Below are 23,569 nucleotides of genomic sequence, written 5' to 3'. Positions count from 1 at the left end.
TTACAAGTTTTAGAACTTTAATATTTGAGGTTAACCCTACTTTGAAGAAGCAGGGTGTTGGATTAAGGGAGTTCGATTGACAGAAATGGAATATTATATTTATGATGCGTTCTTTGGTGTATAATCACCTGAAACTTAGAGTTGCATGTTTTCGTTGGCTTAGAATGAGCCCTTTACATCTACATATGGAACAGGTCCTCTGTCACAGAGCCTGCCTGTTTGTTTGAGTAGCCAAGGACAGACAAATCAAACTCTGGCTCTAGAGAGGGTCTCTCACTTTTTTGTTACCTGAAGGTCGGCACAAGTTCTCCTTCACACTTGGAAAGAATGCATTTGAAAGTGCAACCTCACTATAACATTCCACTAAACTCTACGTACTGGTCCTTCAAGCCTTAAACTGGAAAAAAAGTCAATGAAATGAGCTTCGTCATTTTTATGGTAAATAAAAAGAAATGCTGTTTTTTACATCATCATGTCTTTATTTGTGTGTAAACAAACTCTGAAAAGAGCGTCAGCCAGGTTCTTGATTATTGGCATTAACATGATTGATTTATTTTGCAGTCATGAATAAAACATGATCACTCCACTGCAAAAAATAGTCTTCTCAAACAAGTCATGTCAATTCTGTCCTTCAGTCTTATTTTTCTCCCCATCACAGTCTTAAAAAGTAATGAACTGACCATAACTTCACACTGGCAGATTGTTGAATTGATTAAAAAAAAAAGAAGAAAAACATCCTTGGTCCAGTCTTGAAGAAAGTGACAGACTTTTTCCCCCCAGTAAATAAGATATTCAGACTTCATAAATGACTTATTTGTGGCCTTTTTTGCAGCAGGTGTAATAAATAACATGACACTTCCATATGAACTGTTTGCGACCTCAGTTCAGTCCAGCAGGGTAACTTCTTCTCATCTTACTTGGTGTATGCAGTGTTTCTCACTACTGTATAAGGTGCTGGGTGTGTGTGTGTGTTTGTGTGTGTGAGAGAGATAGTAATGTAATGTGATTCAGTCATAATGTTTTGTTGGTGTGAGTATGTTGATGTGTTTGTGGTTAAAGGTTCGGACACGACCGGGTGTCCAGAGGCTTATTAGGTTAGTAGTTCATCAAATCATTAAATATGTAACAGGTGAAGAGTTGCAAAAATAACCTTCTTAAAAACAAGAAATAAAACGTCCGCAGCGATTCACAGCAGTAGTGTTAAGCTCGGAGTGCAACATAATTCGCTTAGTCACTTCCATTGTACATAAACAACAAATATATTTACAATTAGAACAAAAAACAAAATACAGTATTCATAACAAAAGAAATGTTACCACATTCAGAACCACAGACAGAGAAGTCATTATGGGACTTACACTGAGTGAGAATGTATAGTGTAGTGTGTGTTTATATTACTGACCTATTCTGACTGGCATTGGGCTTTGTATGGTAGATATTCCACTGGCTTTAAGGTGGACTCGCCACCTGGAAACACCCAATAACAAAGCTCAGAACAGCCTCCATCTTCAATGACAACATTTTCACCACCAATGGTCCCAAATGCATTGAAAACACCTCCAAAGTTGGTGCTTTCACGCCAATTACAGTTTGTTATTTTTAGTGTGGTGCGTTTGGATGTACATCCCAAATTCTTTGGGTATCAGGAGTTTTTTAAAAAAAGCCTCAAGTGCTGTATTTTGAAGCTCACCGTTTGTTGTTTGTTCACAGATTCAACCTCAGCTAGCAAAACATAGACAGGCCCTTAAAATTCAGCTCTTAGTCCTCTCCTAAGACAAATACGCAGTGCTGCTTGTAAGCATGAAAGCTTACAACCAACAACAGAAAGCAATTCCAAAACACACCCTATACTCACAGAGTTCTGTGGGTATAAAAGAGGCAGATATCAGTGTTGTAACAGCCAATAGTTTCATATTTTTTGTCGGTTTCCAAAGGCAAAGCAGAGCAAAAATCTACAGGGTCGAACCGTATAGATTTCTGTGCTTAAGTAGAGCCGTCTCTTGAAAACAGGAGGGAGGATTATGCCAAATTTAGGTGCTGATGATATGTCAATTGGAAATATGCAATTGAAGTTATGCTATGTCAGGAAAATAAAATAATAAAAGGCTAAAAAGTTTTTAAAAAGTGAAGCTGTAGTTATAGTTTGGATGACGGATGTGTTTGCAGGTCCAGAATGAAATATCCAACTTTCATGGAAAGCAGCATGCGTGTCACTTTTTCCTTCACTGACATAAGGACAATATGGAGAAAATCTGTTTGCAGGTCTGTCTTTGAAGAGAGAGGCTCATGCCTTTGACAAACTGGTTTGTGAGCCGTTGCAACTCTAAAAGAGCATCCTCCTTTTGTTGTATGCATTTATGTGGCTGTGACTGTACGTGTGTGTGTGTGTGTGTATGTGTGTGTTGAATCCTTCTACCACACCTCCTTTTAAGGCTTTCAAGCTGCTTTGGATCAAAGTCAGTCCCAGGGGATAATTCAGCAGAAACACTGAGTTCAAAAACATCATAGCCTACCTTCACGTACTGCTGAATTCAATTTTTCAGACACATTTCAACACCTACTTGATCTTTTGATTCACAAAAGGAGGCTTATGTCCCTCCAGCCACTCGTCTTCTACTGGCATCGATTTGTTAGCTTTGTCTGACTTCATCGCCGCTTTCACAAAATAATTTGTATCGCGATTAAAAAAAAAGAAAAGTTAAATGCTCAAATACTAAACAATATGTCAAATTAGGATTGAAGAGGGAGCGTCCCTCTAAACAAAAACAAGGGCAGTATTCACATCTAAGACTTTGCTTCAAGCCGTCGTCCTAGAAGTTGCTAGAGTGCAACCGATGTGCCACAGACGAAAGCCAAACTTTATAAACAGCGCAGGGGGTAAAGAGAAGAAGAAAATATTGTTATAATGTTAAAATGAACCCCACACTGGCCACGAGATTAGAACAGATAAACAGTACATTAGGCTATACGCATCATCATCATAATTACCGATAGATATATAGCAGTCGCAGCCACCGCCATCCAGTTTTAGAAACACATTTGACTAAAAGGGAGGGGACAGGAGGAGGAGAACTTTCAATTTCTGGAGTTGGATTTAAATAAATATTGTTTTTTTGTGTGTTTTTTTTTGTTTCTTTCTTTAAAGCCATCATTCCTCCTGCCTGGCGGGGTTGGAAAGGGGGAGCGGCCGGGTCAGATGGGGGCTCTATGTGAAGTTCTGGAGAGGCTGGCTGACCCTCATGCAGGCCCAGTAGAAGGCCCGAGCCAAGGTGACGAGAACCAGGAGCAGCAGCACGGCCCACGAGGCATAGATCCCCTGGTAGGTCTGAGCCTTCACCCACGTTCCAGCCTGAAGGCAAGTTTATTCAAATAGCACAATTTTAGCAACAGGGCAGCTCAAAGTGCTTCACATACAAAGTGCAAAAGAAACACATTGTAAAAGGACATTTAAAGTTCCTCATCGGGATACGTTTAAAAGTAAAAATACAGTAATGTGTAAAAGTCTCAGGCCAACTGCAATTTTATTTTAGGAAGGTTATAATGGTCACACATACTTATTTTTCAGTAGTCTCTTTACTAAAATACAACCAGAAGACACAGCAAATATGTACACAGAATTAAAAATGCAAATATTTCAGAATGACTTCAACAGGCTGAAGTTGTTAAGTATTTAGTGTGATCTCCCCTTTCACTTCGCATGTCTTGACCTCTCTTGAGCAAACAATATGAGATATACAATCCCATCCTTCTGTGTATTTACACCAGCTTGCATTCAAACCATGTCCAAAGCTCAATATTGATTTTTTTTGAGCTACGTTTTGTCATGGTTGCATGATTTCATTTTTCACACTAAATATTGACTTCAGTCTAAAGAAGCCATTTTGCTCTGACTTTTTTTAGGTGTTTTAGTGCATTGCACATGTTCTCTGTATTCTTGTTAATAAAGAGACAGAGAAATAATTCTATTCTCATTACAACCTTGCCAAAAAAAATCTACAGTGGCCTAAGACTTTTGAGCAGAACTGTATTTTTATTTTGTTAAACATGTTTTTTTCTGCATAGTTAAATAAAACAAAAAACTAAACAGAAAAAAAGATCTCCTCTACTCTCCCTTACTGAGAAATTTACAATAACATTCGCTTTCTGCTTTCGCTAGCGCCGCTTTCGTAAGGTGGACCAGTGAGAGGGGGCTTCAGCCCAGGGCTGGGTGATAAAGCGACAGTTGTCTCTGCAGAATTTTCCTCCACAGATATAAAACTAATCTATTTTATATTTCTATATATTTAAAACACCCAAACATCCATAGAGGGGGGCAGTAATGTACCTTAAAAGCCAGTTGCCACCCGCCATTCCAAAAAAAAGAAAAAGAAGAAGTAGTAGCAAAAGTTGAAATGACGAGAACAGCCAGTAACACACACAGTAACCTAATAACCTTAAAACAACATTCAGCATGCGACACATACCTTTAGCTAGAGGAGCCATAGGGGTCTGCTCAGTATGTTCTGACAATAAACAATAGTTCAAACCACAATTACCTGCACGATTAATTCAACTTTCACGCAGGATCGAAAAACAGCATTTGAACGCCAAAAAAAAAAATAAAAATGATTTGACTTTTTTTTTGGCCTGATTATTATGGATAGACTTTTAAGATTGTTTTTATAGATTTTTTGCAGTTATTTAATAGAAGACACTTAGCATGAAAGGGAGAGGGAACAGGAATGATATGCAGCAAAGGGCCCCAGGCTGGAATCGAACCCACAGCTACTATGGCAAGGACACAGCCTTTGTACGTGGGACGCCTGCTCTACCAGGTGAGCTACTGGATCGTGATAGCACTTTTATTCATATGGCCCAGTCCTAATTCAGCCATACATGTTTCAGCCTCAATAAGAGTCAGGCTGAGAAAAGAAGTCTGTTGTGCACCAAAATATGCAGTTAGCAGACATGTCAGAATAGTAAACGCAGTTGGCATCTTTTATTTGTGTTGTTTGTTAGGTTGCAGGCTAACAGGCAATGACTGACACAGCATTGGTGGTTGAGAAACATTTGAGCTGATCTGTTTGTTGAGCTTCAATGGTGTTTTGGTAGATGACGGAGGAAGCTCCAGGGTCCATTTACATGGAAAAACTGCACAGTCTACCATGTAAAAAACGTTTACTATGCTACTGCTAACTTTGCTCTCTGTACCGAGTCTGCTTGGTGCTGGAGGTTTGAGGTTTCTTTGCCGATGCGCTGAAATCTGTTCCCAAGTTGATTTATGTTTCCCGTATTAGACAGTGCTGTTTTATTAGTGATGTACCTAATCTAGCTTTTACCTAGTGTCTAGTTTTAGGAAAGTCAGCGGAAATCAGGAATGTGAAAAACCACTCTAGTGACAAACCTTTTACAGATACGAGTCAGTATAGTCATGATCAGACATTTGAGGGCACATAAACATAAAAAAACAACACATTTTTGAGTGGAGGGGGACTTTAAATACTGTTAAAAAACAGTCATTAAAGAGCCAAGAGAAAAGAAAAGAAAAAAAAACTACAATAGAATAAGACACGTTTAAAAAACAAGAATAAAAAGTTATGGTGCAGTGTGTGAAATGAATGCATTATTTGATTTAATAAAAGGCAGCGGCAAACAGAAAAGTCTTCAGCTGAAGAGAGACAACACAACAGAAGAAGCATAGAAAAATCAGATGTTGCTCGAAAAGCTTTTTTAAGGGAATTACAAGCACATTCACAGGGTGTTATGGTGATTATAATGAGCCAGCTCAAGTCCAATCAGGCCGCCTGCAACCAGGAACCAGAGAGCTAAAGCTACAATTACACTTGAAGATGTTCTTTGCATTTATTATGTGACCCATTTCTGTTGTTGCAAATTGTGCCCAATTCCAGCCAAGTACCCAGCGAGTTTTTACAGTTAAAAGAGGCACCGGTCTGGTTCTTTATGACGGCGTTACTATTTTTCATCAAACACAAATTCACCTGAGAGACGCTTTCAGGCAAGACAGACTTTTAGTGTATTTTATGTATCCAGAGTGCGTGATTAATCCACCTGCACCAGACTGATGCAGCGACACTGAATTGTAGCATTTCAAATGCACACATTTTCATAGAAGTATTCAATACTCAAGAGTGACTGAGGGGTAAGAGAGAAAATAGCTTTCCCATCAAGTATTGAGTGTGCAGCTGCTCAGAAGAAAATTATTTAATGAAGATGGCAAAAGTGACTTTGAGAGAACCCACAGGGATTTTTTTTGAGAATATGGAAATATGAATTCCTGTTTCAAAGTCACAACATTATAGCAAAGCTAAAATAGATAGGAAAAGTCAAAAAAGAAGAGGAAACCTGATTTAGGAGGCGTTTTTGGTGTATGTTTTTGGTTTGCTCTCAGGAATACCTTCTCATCGGTTTCCCATAATTAATAAATAATCATTTCCTGTTTTGACACCCAGAGATCTCCTGAATGATACGCACTCCTGGCTCAGATGATTAATGCTATCTAGAATAAACCACCGAGCATTTTTAATCCCAGACGAGACATCCTGATAAGGTTTTGTGCATGTTTTAGTTAGGTGTCTGCGTGGTTGGCCGCACAGAAACAGTGTCAGGCAGATGCGCTTTATCTTTCCTTAAAGAGAGCTCGACTGGCAGTCGTATCTAACCATGAGGTAATCAAAACAACTCATGCAGGATGAAAAAACATCAAATATGCTTAAAAAAAGAAATATATACCTCTGCATCACATTATATTTCCCTCCTCTCCTGTAAATGATGTGTCAAGTTTTAATGGTTCTGGCTTTCTCTCAGGGGCCTTAACATTTTAAATCGCATTTCTTAGCTCATGGTGCTGACTGAGGGACACACCACAGCTCCAGACCCTCAGTTCTTAACTACCTTCATGTACTGTAAAACCACCGCTCCCTTATTACTAATTAAATGCAGTCTGGAAATGAAGTTTGATCTGTTACTTGTCTTGGGGTTGCTGCCGATAAAGTTTATTGATGCAGTATAGAGATTAAACTGTCAAAACCCCATGCTCTTGAGCCATTCTTATAATTAAAACAACCTTTTTATTAAACACCACCTGCTCTCATGGTGTGGCAATTATTGCCACTACACCAGCATTATGCAGTGTTGTCAATACAGCATATTTATTGTCTGCACTTTGCTTACTGTTCTCCATGCTGGCAGGCACATATGCAGCCTGTGTTGAGTGTGTCTATTCTGTATGTGTGTGTTTCATGCTCATCTTGCACCCTCTGCTGGTTATGAAGCAGAATGTATCAATGCAACTGCTGTCTACACAGATTATTCTACTGTTGCACTTTTATTTTAACCACCTAAAAAAAAAGAAAAACAGCTTAAAAACATAAAGTATGAAATGCATTGTGAACCTCTTTTGATGCGCATGCAACTGAGAGTAAATTAAGAAAGGGATAATGGAAAACTAGCCAGGAATTATAGAAGCTGTTCTGCTATTCTGTGGGTGTTTAAGCTGGTGGAGCAGCCTGACCACAGCCTACAGTTAAGACTCAGTTGTGTTTGTTCTGTATCTCACTGATAAATAGAGGCCTGTCGCAGAATGTCTGGAGAGCAGCAGTGAAGCGCACGCCCTCCGTGTTAAACAAGCCACGACAAAAAGGAGAGATTGTAATCATATGGCTTCGTCCTGCTACCTTTGTTTTATCTGCATGACATGTTTTTTTATGTTGCAAAATAAAAAAAGGAAGGAAAGATTTGGAAAACATAAAACAAGTTAACAATGTAATTTTTAGCCTAACAGCCGGCTATTGATAATATCTTATTATACTGAACAAAAGGTTTCCATCTCTTTGATGTCAGTATGATGGTCTGGTGGCGTCTACTCACCATCAGCCCGGCGGTGGAGATGCTGAATAGCAAGCAGAGTAGAAAACACCACAAGCTCCGCCTCCGGGGATACCTCTGACCAATGGAGGAGCTGCAGGACCAACAGCAGAGAAAAGTACCGAAATTAATTTTATCAGGAAATAAATACAACACGATATGACCTTTTGCTGTAAGTGTAAGCCTTTTTAAAGGCAAGCATTTTGACCTCCTGGGATTAAGCAGTCATTAAATGCATTATTTACACCTTTTTTGAGCTGTCAAAACATATTATGTGAAAAAGGATCAATAACTTCAGTCTGTGTATTTTGGGAATGTATAAACTTTTTTATTACTGCTGCCAAAGCAGGTAAACTCTTGCTGGAAGTGCAGAACTGCAATAACACATGAAGGATGTTGGTGAAACACCTGCAGAAATTCAACTTCCAGTAGCATCTGTCCAGGTTCAATCCAGGTTCTGGGGCTATTCTATATTTGACAAACTTAATTCTGATGACTAAAGCTGTTCAGAGAGACTGTCAGGGCACACCTGTGCATTGAATTAATACAACAGACACACTGCGACATTTCTTGTCAGCACCTTGTGCAGTTAAATGCTGCAGAGTAAGAAACGAGGGAAATTGTTTTGCTTTGTGTGCATGACAGATTCTAGAAACATGCCTGTAAGCTCTGTTCTGATTATTTTGTTATTGTACAGTCAAAAACTCTTTAAAGCGCATGCTTTTCCTTTTTACTATTTGTATGAAGTTTTACCTTGTTGCCTGCTCTGCATAAGTTCATAATTCTAAGCTAACCAGCAATGAATAAATAAAAACTGTAATGTCACCGATTTGCCATATTTAACATAATTATTGTTGAGACTGGCATGTCAAGAATTGGTGCGGCATCATATCTGGTTATGCCTGTTAATTCCCGTGCCTAAAGTCCCCTGAACTTTGCTCACTATGGTAAGAGGCTTATGGAGATAGTAATATAGGAATGTGGTGTGCGGCAAAGTTGAAGGAAATTCCTGACAGAGCTTTGATTCTTTGGAGTTATATTTTGTGGAGACCGTGGGGAGAGAGGTGAAGCACGCACGAGAGAGGGACTGAAAACAAGAGAGAGCGCGAGAGGGAGGGGCTGCGAGGCGATTTGGATGGTGGGGTTTGCTTCTGCTTCCCCAACAGTGGGAAAAATGTGCGTAACATGCAGTGGAAAGCGGTGATCACCATCTGTGCGCCGCATCATCATTAGTCGCTGTGCTCAACTGAAGACAGATATGGACCGGGGGGCACAGCCGGTACTGCTGAACCTGTTGTATGCAAGACAAAGTGCTGATGACTGACTATTGGACTATAAGAGGGAAGATAAAAAAGGAGAAGCAATGCGAGGAAACATGCCTTTCGTTTGCTTATAATAAATGTTGTAATATTTAATGTACATATAGATTTTTGGCAATTCAGCTTTAAACAGGGCTTGGGCCCAAATCTGCGGCTGTGTTTGGACTAAAGTTGGGCTTGAACAGAAACTACAGGTTCATGGAGGGTCAGGCCTGAGTTTTTTGGGCCAGATCAAAGGTCTAATTCCTGACCTGCAGAACACACATTGAGCTAAATCCCAGAGATCAGAAACCTAGTGATATTATTAGACACATATCAACACTCTGACGTTTGGGAGGAAAATGAGATGCAGGCCCTGAAGACAGCATCTGCTCACTCTGTTTAGGTTTCACTGAGTAAAAGCTTCAGCTAAATGCCTGAGGATGTAAATCCACTATGTAAAAGTACAGTGAGAATGAAGGGATGTGATGGATGAATTGCTAAGAGCTACTTACACTTTCCTGCAGTGTGGGCACCTGGCCAGCGTCCGGTCTGTGAACTCTGTCCACTGAAATTACAAAGACATGTCACCTTCAGCCATAAAAAAACAAAAAAACAGTATACACATATGACAAATTATCACTTAAGTAACACGTTTACATTCACTACAATTATCACTGACCTCTATTCTAATATAAAATACCAGTGTTTAAGCTGCTGCTGACATTCAGAACCAGAAAATGTTTTTTTTTCTATCAGAAGGCAATGTAAATTTGTTTTTGACATTGCTCACATTAACAAACACACATCAGATTGAAAAGAACAATTAAGGGAAATATGGTTATGCAGGAAATGGAAAAGTGCAAATATGTGCAGGTGTTAAAAGTGCAAAGTCCTTCACTGCTTGTTTGTAATGCGCTGGCATTTGGAGTGAGTGATTTTTTAAAAATGTGCTTGTCCTCGCCAGGAGGTTTCTATATTAGTGACCTGATTGACTTATGGAGGGGATGTTGAGGGCCCTGTATGATGAGGTTCATTTGCCGTCTAACTGACTGGGAGTAGAGATCAAACCTGCATACTGCAGCAAAGCCACGGACTAATAGATTTATTGTGTATAAATCTGTTGCTTTACTGCAGCATGAGTATAAAGAAAAAAAGCCCATCCCATTTCCATCTACAACTGCAATGATTAGTTCATTGAGTTTATTGAAAGAAAATTCATTTATTGATCAGCTGACTGAAGGAAAATTCATAAAATTCGCAAACTTTTTGATAATTGATTGTTTCATTTACGTTTAAGCAAAAAAATGTCCAATATTTGCTCGTTGTAGCTTCTTAAACATAAGAATCTGATGCTTTTCTTTGCCATTTGTAAAAGCAGATGATGTGTGAGGTAGTAAATGTATAATAGTCTTTGGGTTTTGGACTGTTGGCTGGACAAAAGAAGTGAGTCGGAAATTGTAATAAGCATTTTTCTCAATTTTAGGACTTTTAATAGAAAAAACCATGGCTGCCATGGCTTTAAAATTTGGGACCAGATTAGAAAATATGAAAATACCTCCGGGTCAGCTATTTTTTACTGTTTCATCTTTTATTGAAAATGTATTTAACTTTCGATAAGAAGCAGCAGCCCTCACTGTTGACGCTTTTTTGCTTTGACGATGTCTGGAACCTAGCAAGAAATGTCTGCTGTTTACTATCGGTTTGTTTGCTTGTTTGTATATCATCTGTTTGTGAAAACACAACAGCTCCACCTGCATCACAGCTATGTGGTGCATGTCTGCGAACTATAAAATATCATGAATTAAATGGAAAAAATGCTAAATTAACTTGATGATTAACCAATTTTGTGTGAAGGGTCACGTAGTATATTTTGAAAAGCAGCGGGCCACTTCAAATCAGTCCATGGGCCACAACTGGTCCACGGGCCTGACTTTGGACATGCCTGGCCTACACAATCAAAAAAATAAAACCCAGGTTAACCAGTAACGACAGTTATTGTTATAAGCAGCCCTGCTTTCAATTGGTTGTTTTTTTTTTGGACCTACAATCAAAAATACAAGATATTCAACTTGCAATGATATAAAATTGAAAAAAAAGCAACAATCCTCAAATTTGAACAGCAAGTCTTGGCATTTTTGCTTGATAAATGACTTAATGATCTAGTGCTGATACGTTTCTGGTTGATTGACCAATCCATTAAATGACAATTCGACTCAGCACTACACGCAAATTGATGCGAATGCAAATCTGCGCTGATGGGGCTGGTGCTTTGACTGCAAATAAATGTCTCGTGGAGGCAATGTACAACCTTAAATTCCTTGTCGAATTACAGACGTCTGATTTAAATATGCTTGCTGCTGCACGGATTGATGACATGCTTTAAGAAATGTAACACAACCATCCCAGCTCTCGCAAACAGGTGCGGCACACCATCCCCCCAAAAAATGAGAAAGATAAAATGTCTTCTCTCAGGGTGTAGACATTTATTCCCTCCCTAACGCTGAGGTGAGATACATTTGTAAACCCTGCAGAGCAGAATACACTGAGCATGCTGTGCATTCGTCTTTTAAAATAACAAAAAAAAACACTCTGTATTGGAGGCACAGAGGACGTTATCACTACATCTGTGACAAAAGCATCACTGCGACGCCACCCAGGGCACAGATTTGTATTTTCATTCAGTCTCCCTGTCTTTAAGCAGGCAGGAAAGGTCCAACTGAATGTTAAACACCCTGAACCATCCATCTAACCTCCAACTCTATTCTTCTCGTTCTCTGACTCCGCAGCCCTCCCCTTTTTCAACAAATATCCAAACCATCTCTCCCTGTCCCACACATTGTTAAACAGCAGTGAGTTAAAATTCTACCTCACCCTTTAGCACAAAATAGCCCGAATATATCAGCGCACACTTGATGGGGTTATTGATCTACACCAATAACTCAACATTTACTTGGCCTGGTGCAAACGTTGTTTTTGGCTCTTCAATAATTCACTGTTGGGGCTGTGCTACAGTACATTTCACAACAAAAACCTTGCAGGTCTACTGAAGCTGTCACAAGTTATTTCAGCTACAAATAAAAGCTCCAGTAGAGAGCCAAAAAAAAGCAAACGCCAAAGCAGTTTTATTATTGAGCTATTGTGCATTGTAATGTATCACGTCTTCATAAACACTTTTATTGGATCTTGGCTCTCTGTAGGGAATGTGATTTTATTAGTTGTGTCTTATATGTCATTCAAAGAAACCTGAGAGGTGTGGACCTGTGCCAGCGACTCAATAACAGTGGCTGAACTGATGCTGCAATTCCTATTGGTTGTCAAAGAGACTGATAAGGGTAATCAGTGAATGGCTTTTTAAATAAAACCTATGCAACAAAGGCCATTGATGATAAACAATACTCAGAAAATTATACATCTTTTCTGTATTTATGAATATTCACATCCTAGACAGGCGCCAGACTATCACAGGGCTATTTTTTTTTTTTGTTTGCTTTTACAGGCAATATATCTTCAAAAGAACTTCACATCATATAAATCCTATGACATTTAGCAGACATATACAGAGGGTAAAAAGAAAAATCATTCCATTTTTTTAAAAAGAAATAAACCAAGATCGAGTTCCTGAGCTGCCTTAGGAGTGAAAATTTGTCATGTGACTGATGCTTTGGCCAGCTCCATTTGCTGAATGACGAGTGTGGGATGTGATTGAAGACTCAAAAAGCTAGGAAGCTGACCTTTGAGTTCAGACTATTTTGTTACATCTAGTGTAAAAATCCGACACAACGAGCTCCCCCGCAATTAAACTTTCTGAGACTGGGTGCTGAATCCTCAAAGTGAATATCAATGCAGTCGATATCAGGACAGCACTCCGATTATAGCACTTTTTATTGCCACAATCGCTACTGGAACGAGAATTAACTACCTTCCTCTAAGAATTACATTTTGTTTACAAACCGCTAGGGAATCTTTTAGCCCTACAGCGAAGGTTCAGCATGTCGGGAATTTTTTGCCAAGAACCACTGTAGTTTTAAGGGTATTATGTGCCTGTCTATTTCTTGTCCAGGAGAAGCGACTTGTAGTGACTTTGAGAAGCTACTGTTCCCATCCAAGGAATAGCCTGGTACGTTATGGCATGTACAACTCCATGTCTTTTTTAGACGTCAGCTTTTGTATGTATAATTAAACAAATGCTCAATTTGTGCTTAACATTAGATATGTAAATGGACACAAATGGAGTCCTCTGTCCGTATTCTGCACTTATTTCATGAACACCTTCTGAAAGCTTGCAAATACAGACAAATCGGAGCAGCAGCACAGGAAATTGTGGGGAAGGTGTAGCAAAGTTCAAGCGAGACAACAGGAAACCATTTAGATGTTCAACACCGAGATCGACATCAGCTTTCTTGTGCTGCATTCAGATGCCTTTCACTAGCATTTAAACCTCTGAAACCTGAGAAAATTGGTTTGATTTCTTTCAAAAACACAGGAAAAAAAACACATCATGAGCAAACTTGGCAAGAAATGTTCCACAAATTGCAAAAATTCAGTAAAAGTTGACAAGGAAATGATCTGGAAACTAGCTAGGGAGTATTGGATATTATTTGGGGGGTATGACCAAAAACTATCTTTATAAATCTAAAACTATTAAAATTATGTGACAGAAAAAAATTGTTTTAGCACTTTTTTGAGGCCATTTTCTTGTTTTTTGTTTGATTTTTACTCTTTTTCCTGATTATTTTCTTGTAACTTTTAAAATAATTTCCTGCTATTTTTCGGGCCATATCTTGTTAAGTTGCTTGTCACCCTTTTCCCATGCAGCCTCCGTTTTAAGGTACATTATTAAGATCTCCTCCACTGTCACCTCATTTGTTATTGAGTGAAACTTTTGTCTCTGCCCTATAGTACCATCTAATGGCTCTATGCCATCACAAAGAATACATGAAGTATAAAGAAAGTGACAATTACAACAACTGAAATGGACCTATCTATAACTGAAGGGTGAATGAGCCCTAACTCTCAGCAGAAAAGCAAATGTCCCAAACACTAACTATTCCTTTAACTGGGAAATTTACTAAAACTGTGATTGTGTTGGGATTCTAAATCATTTGGATATTTATTCAAAGTCACAAGTATGAAAAAATAATCATGTTTCATCAGAAGAGAGAGTGTAGTACCAGGAAGGTGTTGCTGCAGTGTCCACAGGAGACCCGGGCCCCAGCTGGCTGAGGGTCAGGACTGGCTGGACCAGGATGAACTGGACCCAGATTAATTATCCTCTTACTGGAAAGGGACAGGGACACAAAATAAGACAAAGTCAGCATTCACATCACAAATAACACATATCATTCAGAATGAATTCAAACGAATCATTATTGCCTGATCCAGAGGAGGCGTCTCATTCTGACGGTTTGGAAAGGCTGATGATTATTTCATGTTTTTTTCCCATTAGCAGCCAATTCTATCATTAACACTAACAGTGCTTTTCTACAACCAACTTCCTCAGACAACTACAGTCGCTCAGGCTCAGTGATCAGACAGCTGCACAGAGATGTGTCTGGTTTACTCAGCATGTCTGGCTTGAATGCAAAACAGTAGCAGTGGAGGTAAACTCTCCCGAGCTATTTAATGCAGGAAAAGTGGCCCCTGAGGAATACATACAACCTTTTCACATCACTTAAACTAAATGGGTTTCCTTTGGTCAATTGTAATAAAACCAGGAATGTGAACAGTTATGTCAGAACCACACAAAATCCCAAGTTGTTTTTATTTTTTAATTTTTTATAAAAACAAATTCAACATCTTAGTTTAATTAAAATTCACAGCTTTTTTTTCAAAGAAGGTTCAAAGAGAAACTCATTTCAGGAGCAGGATTCTCCCCTTTGTTTCCAAAGAGTAAAAATGTGCAATAATTTCAAAGCAACTAACTGGAATATTTTTATTTTAAAGATGAGGACGTGGTTTAAAAAACAAAATTTTTTTTTTTGACCTTTTGCATTCATGACAAAATATCTGAACATGCAAACCCTAATTAGCCTTCAGCCTTATATTCAGATCTGTACTGAGCCTGATTTATGTGTTTCAGATCTTTATGACAACAGATCATTTGATGAACAGTTTAAAATTAGACATATTTACACAGCAGCAGAACCCCCCCCCAAAAAAAAGATGGCTAAAAATGTTGCTCTTGCACATTTTATGCCTTGGGCATGAAACAAGGAATCTTATCTTGCGTACCAATTACACTCGGCTGCAGCAGCATGGTTCACATGAGCTGCCAAAGTTGTTCATTTTCACTGACTGAATCAGCCTTCTGTTTAAAAAAAAAAACAAAAAAAAACATATAGGCATCTTTTGGTTTAGCTAATTTCTTGACAGGAGGCACTGAAACGTTTCTTTCTCAAACTGTATTTGAACTTTCAGCTAACCACTTTTCTTTATGCACTGGAAAATGGAAAAAAACCCAAATCCATATAAGTGACATTTACAATAACTCATGGAACTTTTTCCCAGTTTACTTTCGCCTGTCTCTAAAAGACTTCTGCACTCATTTTGTGCTCTGATATTATAACATGAGTGAATGTGCTAGGTGTGCATTTAGTCTGCAGGAATTTAGTGCATAATTAAAGCAGCTTTTTTTTTTAGCTGCAAGGCGCAGATTGAAAATCAAACCTCAACATAATTCCCATTTCGGAATCATATTTGGCCCAACATAACACAAAATACAAACCGCATATTACCCGTACAGATACCTCGTTCATAATTCACAATATGCAGAGGTGAAACACATGATGTGGCTCTTCTAATGAGGCTGTTATTTCCTCATCCGGCTCGCTGAGCACTGCATGTAAACTGCGCTGGGAGCACAGCCTTAATTGAGGGACTGCTGCTCCCACTGCACCTTGTTTCCTCTGCTTCACTTCTCTCTCTCACACAGACACACAGTGTTCCTACAGCATCACCGCCGAAATCACACACACACACAGACACACACATTTGGAAAGAATTTCTCACCAATAGGGCCGGGGACAGGCGATCCTCTGGGAAGTGACTTTGCAGATGAGCAGACAGTTGCAGGGGCAGCGAACGTACTTCTTCCCTGCTGGGGCATTCTTAATGGGCTGCAGAGGGAGACAGAGACACACAGGAGGAAGAGATAAGAAGACAGCAGAACAACGAATTAGAATAGGAGTAGATAACAAGCCAATTATTCTTGACGGACGAGTCTTAACCAATATTACACGAGGGAGAGAGGCACTCTGGGAGATATTGGAAGGGGCCGTACCGCAGTCGCAGGTAAGGAACCCGTGGGACGATACATTCAAGATACATCATCATTCTATTAGCCAGAGGTGGGGACTCCAGTCACATGACTTGGACTCAAGTCACAAATTTGATAACTTCAGACTAAGGTTGACAAAATAAGAAAGACTTGCAACTTGACGTGGACTTTATCACCAAAGACTTGTGACTTTATTCAGCCTTTTGACCTAAAAATACTTGATAACTCCCTTCAGCTAAAAGATTAAACAATGTTGTTCAACTGAATTCCCTTAAGTTCTTGAATCAGCTCATGTAATGCCATAAATTCCCAGTGCTTAATTTGAACCAAGTTGAGCTCCAGTTGTAAAAAATTATACCAAAGATAATGTTTTTCATTGAACTTGTCTTGGGACTTGAGTGCAAAGACTTGAGACTTGCTAGTGACTTGCAAAACAATGACTTGAACCCAATCTCTGCAACATGTACGTACACTTTTGACACTTTTTAAAAAAAACTTTCCTTCAATATTATGTTTTACTGTGCACAGGGTTCCCACACATTTCATGGGCAAAATTTAAAACCTTTCCATGACTTTTCAACATTTTTTTTCTCCACATTCCTGGCATTACAAGATAAGAACATATAAGATTCAAACTCTATTTTTAAAATAATTCAAGCTAGCTGGCATATATGGAGGAAGAAACACAATGCAAGGAGAAAATGAAATGTACATAATAGTAAACAAAATGTTGTCACGATCGACGCATACACAGAAACGCAACATCAAAAGCTGCAGAAAATACATTTGCCTTTATGTTACATAACGTGGAATGTTATCAAAGAATATTATCGTAACAATTTTTTTTACTACAAAAAGCAAAATTCCATAACTTTCAAGAATTTTACTGATTCAATGACTTTTTCCAGGCCTGAAATATAAGATTATGGAATTCCTTTCCAGGTTTTATATGACCATGGGAACCCTGTGTATATATTGTAGCCTATTCACACCAATGTTAATATTGTTGATACTTCATGTATTTAGTGTTTTCATACCCGATTCTGTTTATTCCGCTTTTTATTTATCCTTTATTTCATCTGGAAACTTCTGCAAATTACTCTGCAATCTGCTACTTTGTGGAACTTTTGGGTAAATGCTAAACTGCGTTTCGTTGTCCTTGGACGTGTGCTTCATGTTCCCTAACCTTTTATTTTTGGGAGCTGCTTGTTGCTGTTGAAATTACATAAACACTCATAATCATAAAATTCTTTTTTAATTTACATAGTTGATTTAAGACTTGTTATATAAGACTTGTTACAATCAAAAACACATTTATTGTTAAGAAAGCCGCAGATTTATCGAGCATTGCTTCTTATTTGCTACCAATACAAAGGGATATACAGAGCAAGACTTCAAAACTGTTTTGGCCACAGACTTGATCAGATCTAGTCCAAAAATGTCAGCTCCTACAGTATTTTTGGAATATTTTCTCATTGCTTTATGCTTAAAATTCACATGAGCTAAATAATATCTCAATACACCTGGCTGTATTTATGCGCAATCATCCAATTATTTTGTTATAAAGTACATACTGTACGAGTATATTCTTCAAACAACCAGACAAGTGCGTGTCTTTTCGGTGCAGCCTAAACATAATACCGCAGGTCAATATCGGTTGTCAAGGACATTTTCTGAGCTCACGCAGAGAATGGAAACTTCAACTTCAACTTCGACTACAACTATACCACTGACCCGCCTTCCTCTGGACTTAATAAAATATCCTGCTGTCTGTCCTGCTGATGGCTCTTTCCGCTGTGTTATTAAAGTCTGACTAACCAGATCAGATTGAGTCCTGTTAGTTTCCTGCCTCATCGTGAATTTCACTTCCGATGGCTGTGGGAGTCTAGTTTGTATCTGCACTGTAGGGAGGGAGGTAATGATAGGGAGTAAAAACAAATATCACAAGTAATAATTATACGACGGATGGTCTGATTTGAGTTGCCTTTAGTTATTAAAATTATTGTCATTTATACGTGCGTCAGTGTTATCATTTATAATACTTTAATGAAGCCTAATAAAACAGCCCTGCAATAAATCCTGCCCTCATTAAAGCTATGTTCAGTGTTTGGCAAAAAATAATTTAGAGAGGTGCTGACTGAGCTCCATGGTCATTTTGAGGGTTGCAGTTTGTGCTACTGTTGTAACTGTAACATTATACTGATGTTGGTGTTTCTATGATACATATATTTTATTACATTATTTTATATTTTATTAATGTTACATTCTCATTTTGTGATAAATATTTAATTAGCATTGCTGGATCAAGCTTGAGACCCAAGATTTTCATTAAGAGCTGTTTTTGTAATTGTGGTTCATTTGATAAATTAAATGTTGAAACTATTATTCACCCTCTTTTTAACACAATCTCTTAATTTAAATTTTTAAAAAAAAGGTATTTACAGCAAGTTTACCTCTTTTTCACTATGTAAATATATGCGGTTCTTTGAAATTTAACAAGTCATACAACGTTTGTTTCTAAGGCCTTAATATATATCCATTTCTTCCACAATCCTGTGTCGCTACTGAGTGACTGGAAAAGAAAAGGCCTCATGATTATAACCATTAACTGCGATGAAGGCCGTTTTTGCAACACAAATCAGTGGCAGTGAAATAATACCGTTTTCTTGCAACTACTTATCTTGATTGTCATTCCACCCGTACTGTCAAATTAAAGCTGGGCTAGATAATATTGTTGCGTTGTAATATGTCCTATTTATCAGGCTAATAAACAATTAGAGACTGGCATGAAGAGAGCCCCATTAAAACCAATGAAGACGCTGTAGATCAAACATACGTTTGCCTCCTGTACAAATTCCTGTACACATTTTTGGATTTTTTTTTTTGTTTTTTTTTTGATTGCCAATATTTTGGTCTTAACTTTGTGTCTGTATGATGCAGCTTCGATCTGTAATGCTAACAATGCATGCTTTACTCTTCTTTCAGTCTTAATGAAGCTTTATCTGTATGTTTTATAAGGTTGTGTCCAACAATCTATATTTGCACACCTTGGGGACGTATTCCTGTACATGCACATATGCTCCCTCCATCTGTGAATTGCTCGTATTGGACACATTTCATATTTCAACTTCCATCTGTGCACAGATCTGCATCTTTATTGATGTACATTTGTGGAGCCCCTTGTACATGTCAGTCTCACAGTTGCTGTTATTTTCACTCTCCACTTGATCCAATCATTCAGCATTTTTTCATTCTCCTCAATGAGGTTATAAAAACCTAATTATTAAATCACGTGTGTTCAGCTTTCCATGAATAAGGAAGTGCAGTTGTGCGTCTTGTAATTTGATGTGTCTTGCCAGACCCAACCAGTAACAGTGTATTCAAACTTCATTGTATCATTTATTGTATCAAATTAATTGCAATGCCTGCAGTAATATAATAAACTCCATGTACTGCCTTTGATGAAGTTGATTCTTGAGGTTTTGAAATGTTGGAACACTTTTAGGACCAACACTTGGCCCCTTTCCTCCTGATTTTTCAATTAGTGTTCCACTAAGCCTCAGTAAAACAAATAACTAAATCTGGTTCTTTGATTTTAGACTTCAGAGAAAAAAAAACTTCATGGTAAACATGTCATATGAACTAAGAGGTAGCTCAATTATAGCAAGTGACCTGTTATACTGACTTTTTATTGAATTTAATGACATGGGTGAATTAAAATCCAATTGAACGTGACCAAGGATGATAATAAATCAAACTCTTACATGTGCTTTTAGCCTGAATATTGTCTGGCTGATTGACTCACAAGAAGCTTACAAAATATTTGTTGAGTATAACATCAAACAAGGCTGTGACTAGACTTCATAATATCAAAGAAGACCTACTGTCAAACAGGCCTGACAGATCAGAAGATACACGTTTAGCTTGTGTTAAATATTCATATAATATATCCTGTGATGTGTCTACACTGCGCTCAATAGCTGAACTTCATAATTTGGAAGAGGACATATAGCAACTCTAAAATAAGACTCACTGTGATTGTTCAGTGCACATGCAAGTTCAAATGACAATGCACTCACCTGGCAAAACTCACTGAATTAATTAAGAAAGTGCTCAAGGTTTTGGATGAACCAAATTACACCGGTTAAGAGTCCTCAGATATTGTGGATAATAACTTGTTTTATACCAGGCTGACCAATTGATTTTCTGCACATCCTACTTGGTGGGCATCACAGACTGTATGTAAAGATGGACAACATGACAGTTCCCTTCATGACATTTAAGCTTCATGACAGTGAAGCTTAAATATCTCCATCGCCCCCTGGTGGCTGGCTGCAGTATAGGTCATAAAGCCCACTGCCGCCATGTTAGTGATGGGACATGGGCCAAACTAAAAACTCACAGTACATGTCAAATAAATTTCTGTATACAGTCTAAGGTGGGCATTGTTCAAAGTGGAATCTTACAGAGACTGCCTAACTTTATAACATGATTTATAGATGTTTTTGTGATGATTGAATACTATGCACAGTACGTTTACATGGTTAGCTCACCCTAATAACAATTAAAAAACTGTTTTATTAAAACAATTTTGACCTAAGAACATTTGTGCAGGAAACTTCACATTTTATCTTGTATGTGAGTCCTGTTTTTTTGAATCATTCTGTGGATCCTTTTGGGGGTGCGTGAATGCAGTGCTGCCAGAACTCGACATGAATTCTATTTAGTTTCCGTCGTTTGAGGTGATTGAGAGGCAGGGTGGATAACTGATCTATCAATCAATGAACCATTAAGTTCCACTCTCACTGTGCCTGATGTTCTGCTGCTCCATCTGTGCCCAGAGTACAAAGTGTGGAACAAAGAACAACTTAAGTGTATATATATTTTAATAGTGCTCCTGATGAACGGTCCAGCTACAAACATTTAAAATGAATACATGGCAGCAGATGTTTTAATTGTGGTGGGCCACGACAAATAAATTAAATGTCTGGAAAACTCTGTAAGAGTTTGGGTTACATAAAACCAAAAGTTTCATGAGGGTATACCCTCGTGACTTCTATAGAAGTCACTAAAGATTTATGAAAGAAAATATTTTCTGTGTGAAACAACCTTTTAATAGAAAATACTGGTCAAGTATTTGTGCATGTGTATGTCGCAACAGCATACAGTGTATAATCAGATTGGTTGTGTTACGTGTGGTACAGGTACACAAAAAACCTACCGTAGCTTCATTGCAAACCCCACACTTCACCACGTGTTGATGGATCTTTCCCTCCACAGAGATCAAGCTCTGGCACACCCTGCAGCTGATAACAGGTGCACTGCCACTCTCCGGGGAGGTGAGAGGGGAGTAGGGCGGAGGATCCTCCCCTAGGAGCACCGAGGGCTGAGTGGGGCTAGGAAACGGAGGGAAGCCTGTACAGGGAGACAAGGAAGGGAAAGAACGGTGAATACAAAAGTAGTATGACCAGTGACAAATGAATGGATTGTTGAGGAAACACATTCACAAGAGTTGTGCAATGGACTGGGAAAAAAAAAAGCCCAATTCCCATGACAAGTAACCTCTTCCGTTACGATTAACAAGATAATAAGATTTGGTCTCGAGGTGAAGTGAAAGGAGCTTTAGAAGAAAAACACTTCTGGAATGCTGAGCAGGGTTAATTTCAACAAATAAGAGGTATTAGTGAGAGACTGAGGAAAATCTGAGAAAGAATGGGTAATTTAGTTTCATGGGCGAAGGAAGTTTAATCCAGAAATCAGATGCCACATAAAGCACTTACTGTCTGCTCTACGTTTCTAGCAAGCAGAGTGAGTGTTTGCAGCAGGTTGTGGTAGCAAAACACAATTAGAAACCATATCTCATGCTTTTCCATTACTCCATTTAAACACGGTCCCTCCCTGTGTGAGCTGCCATTGGTCGCAGCTCTGTCTTGCAGCATCCCTCAGCAGCCTCCGTAATGGCTTTCTCATATGTCAATCAAATCAGGTGTTTCTCGGATGCTAGCTAGCTAAGCGGTACAGTTATCAAGCTTGCGAGCACAGTGGATACCATTTGGATGTTTAAATACATGCAATAATTTGTTTGAACATATGTATAAAAATTTTGTTTTATTGATAACATTTCTGAGTTGCAAACACGAAGCTTTGCGCGTGGTTTGCCGGTGTTAAGCACAACTAGCTAGCAAGCTAACATATAAAGGTTGCTAGGTTAGCTTGCTAGCACAATGATGATTCCCTTCAGCTTCACAGCATTAGAGCAAAACAGCACATTTGTCCTCCGTTAGATAATCATAAAGACAGACTTAAGGAGCTTATATTACATCCTGCACAAACACAGCCACGACATACTCGTCCCCAGCTGAGCTAGCAGGCTAACAGGAATGCCCTGTCAGTGGAGGCTAATGTAAGCTAGGCTAACTGAGGCTGGAGTCGGGTGGAGGAGAGAGCACCATGGATACTCACTAGGTGGTTTGTTGGGCACACCGTAAGGCGCTGCACCGGGAGACACCCCACCGTTACCGCTGCCAAGAGCACCATCTCCCAGATCTGATAGTAACGGGGACCTCTCGCCGTCCGCCATACCGAGAGCCAGACGTGGGGAGGGGGGAAAGTGGGAGCGTGAATGCAGACCAATACGGGGTTGTATTGTTGTGTCGGAAATGCAGGCGTCACATGATCACACCACCGCTGCTGCGGTAACGGAGCCCGGAGGTGTGGCACTGCTCAGCCAGGGATGCTCCCTGGACAATAAATATGTGTTAATGTACCTGTGAAATGTGTTAATGACTGTCCAACATCCCCAGTGATGTCTGACTTTTAAACTCAGCAACCTTTATTTGAACTCCTCAGATTTAATTTAGGGACTGTTCGTTATTTATGATAGGGGAGGGGGTGGTGCAAAACGGGGGAGGCACTTCAAATATTTTTTTAAGCATTAGGGAGCAGTGGTGGAAGATGTATTCAGATCATTTACTTAGCCTTAGTAAAAATACTAATACCACCCTGTGAAAATACTTTTTACAAGTAAAGGTCCTGTAAAGAAAAATGGTAGGCTACTTAGGGAAAAAGTTAGTAGCCTGAGTAAAATCAGGAAAAGGTATGCTAGGTATTAAAGATAACCAATGCAGAA

General features: G+C 38.8%; 1 protein-coding gene across 1 annotated transcript; it reads right to left on the bottom strand.

Annotated features, from left to right (window-relative positions):
- Positions 1-955: 955 nt before the first annotated feature.
- pip4p1a (phosphatidylinositol-4,5-bisphosphate 4-phosphatase 1a) lies at positions 956-23,139 on the bottom strand. The gene is made up of 7 exons (XM_042498154.2): positions 22,903-23,139; positions 21,662-21,855; positions 16,173-16,279; positions 14,336-14,441; positions 9,677-9,729; positions 7,867-7,957; positions 956-3,349 (listed from the first exon to the last, which is right to left on the bottom strand). Exons 1-7 carry the CDS (start codon positions 23,018-23,020, stop codon positions 3,206-3,208), a joined length of 813 nt encoding a protein of 270 aa, XP_042354088.1. The 5' UTR covers positions 23,021-23,139; the 3' UTR covers positions 956-3,205.
- Positions 23,140-23,569: the final 430 nt, after the last annotated feature.

Source organism: Plectropomus leopardus, chromosome 12 (genome assembly GCF_026936395.1).
Source record: "Plectropomus leopardus strain MGB_pleo_1.0 chromosome 12, ASM2693639v1, whole genome shotgun sequence".
Taxonomy (NCBI): domain Eukaryota; kingdom Metazoa; phylum Chordata; class Actinopteri; order Perciformes; family Serranidae; genus Plectropomus; species Plectropomus leopardus.
The sequence above is the reverse complement of the archived record's forward strand: the minus strand, read 5'-3'. Positions and strand labels throughout refer to the sequence as shown.

Bases quoted from the DNA above. Each gene is read 5' to 3' on its own strand.
- pip4p1a (XM_042498154.2), bottom strand. From the start codon at position 23,020: ATGGCGGACGGCGAGAGGTCCCCGTTACTATCAGATCTGGGAGATGGT. The intron at 16,280-21,661 runs GTAGGTTTTTTG...CTCCCTCTGCAG, and splicing joins GGGTTTGCAATGAAGCTACG to CCCATTAAGAATGCCCCAGC. The intron at 7,958-9,676 runs GTAAGTAGCTCT...TTGGTCCTGCAG, and splicing joins TGCCCACACTGCAGGAAAGT to CTCCTCCATTGGTCAGAGGT.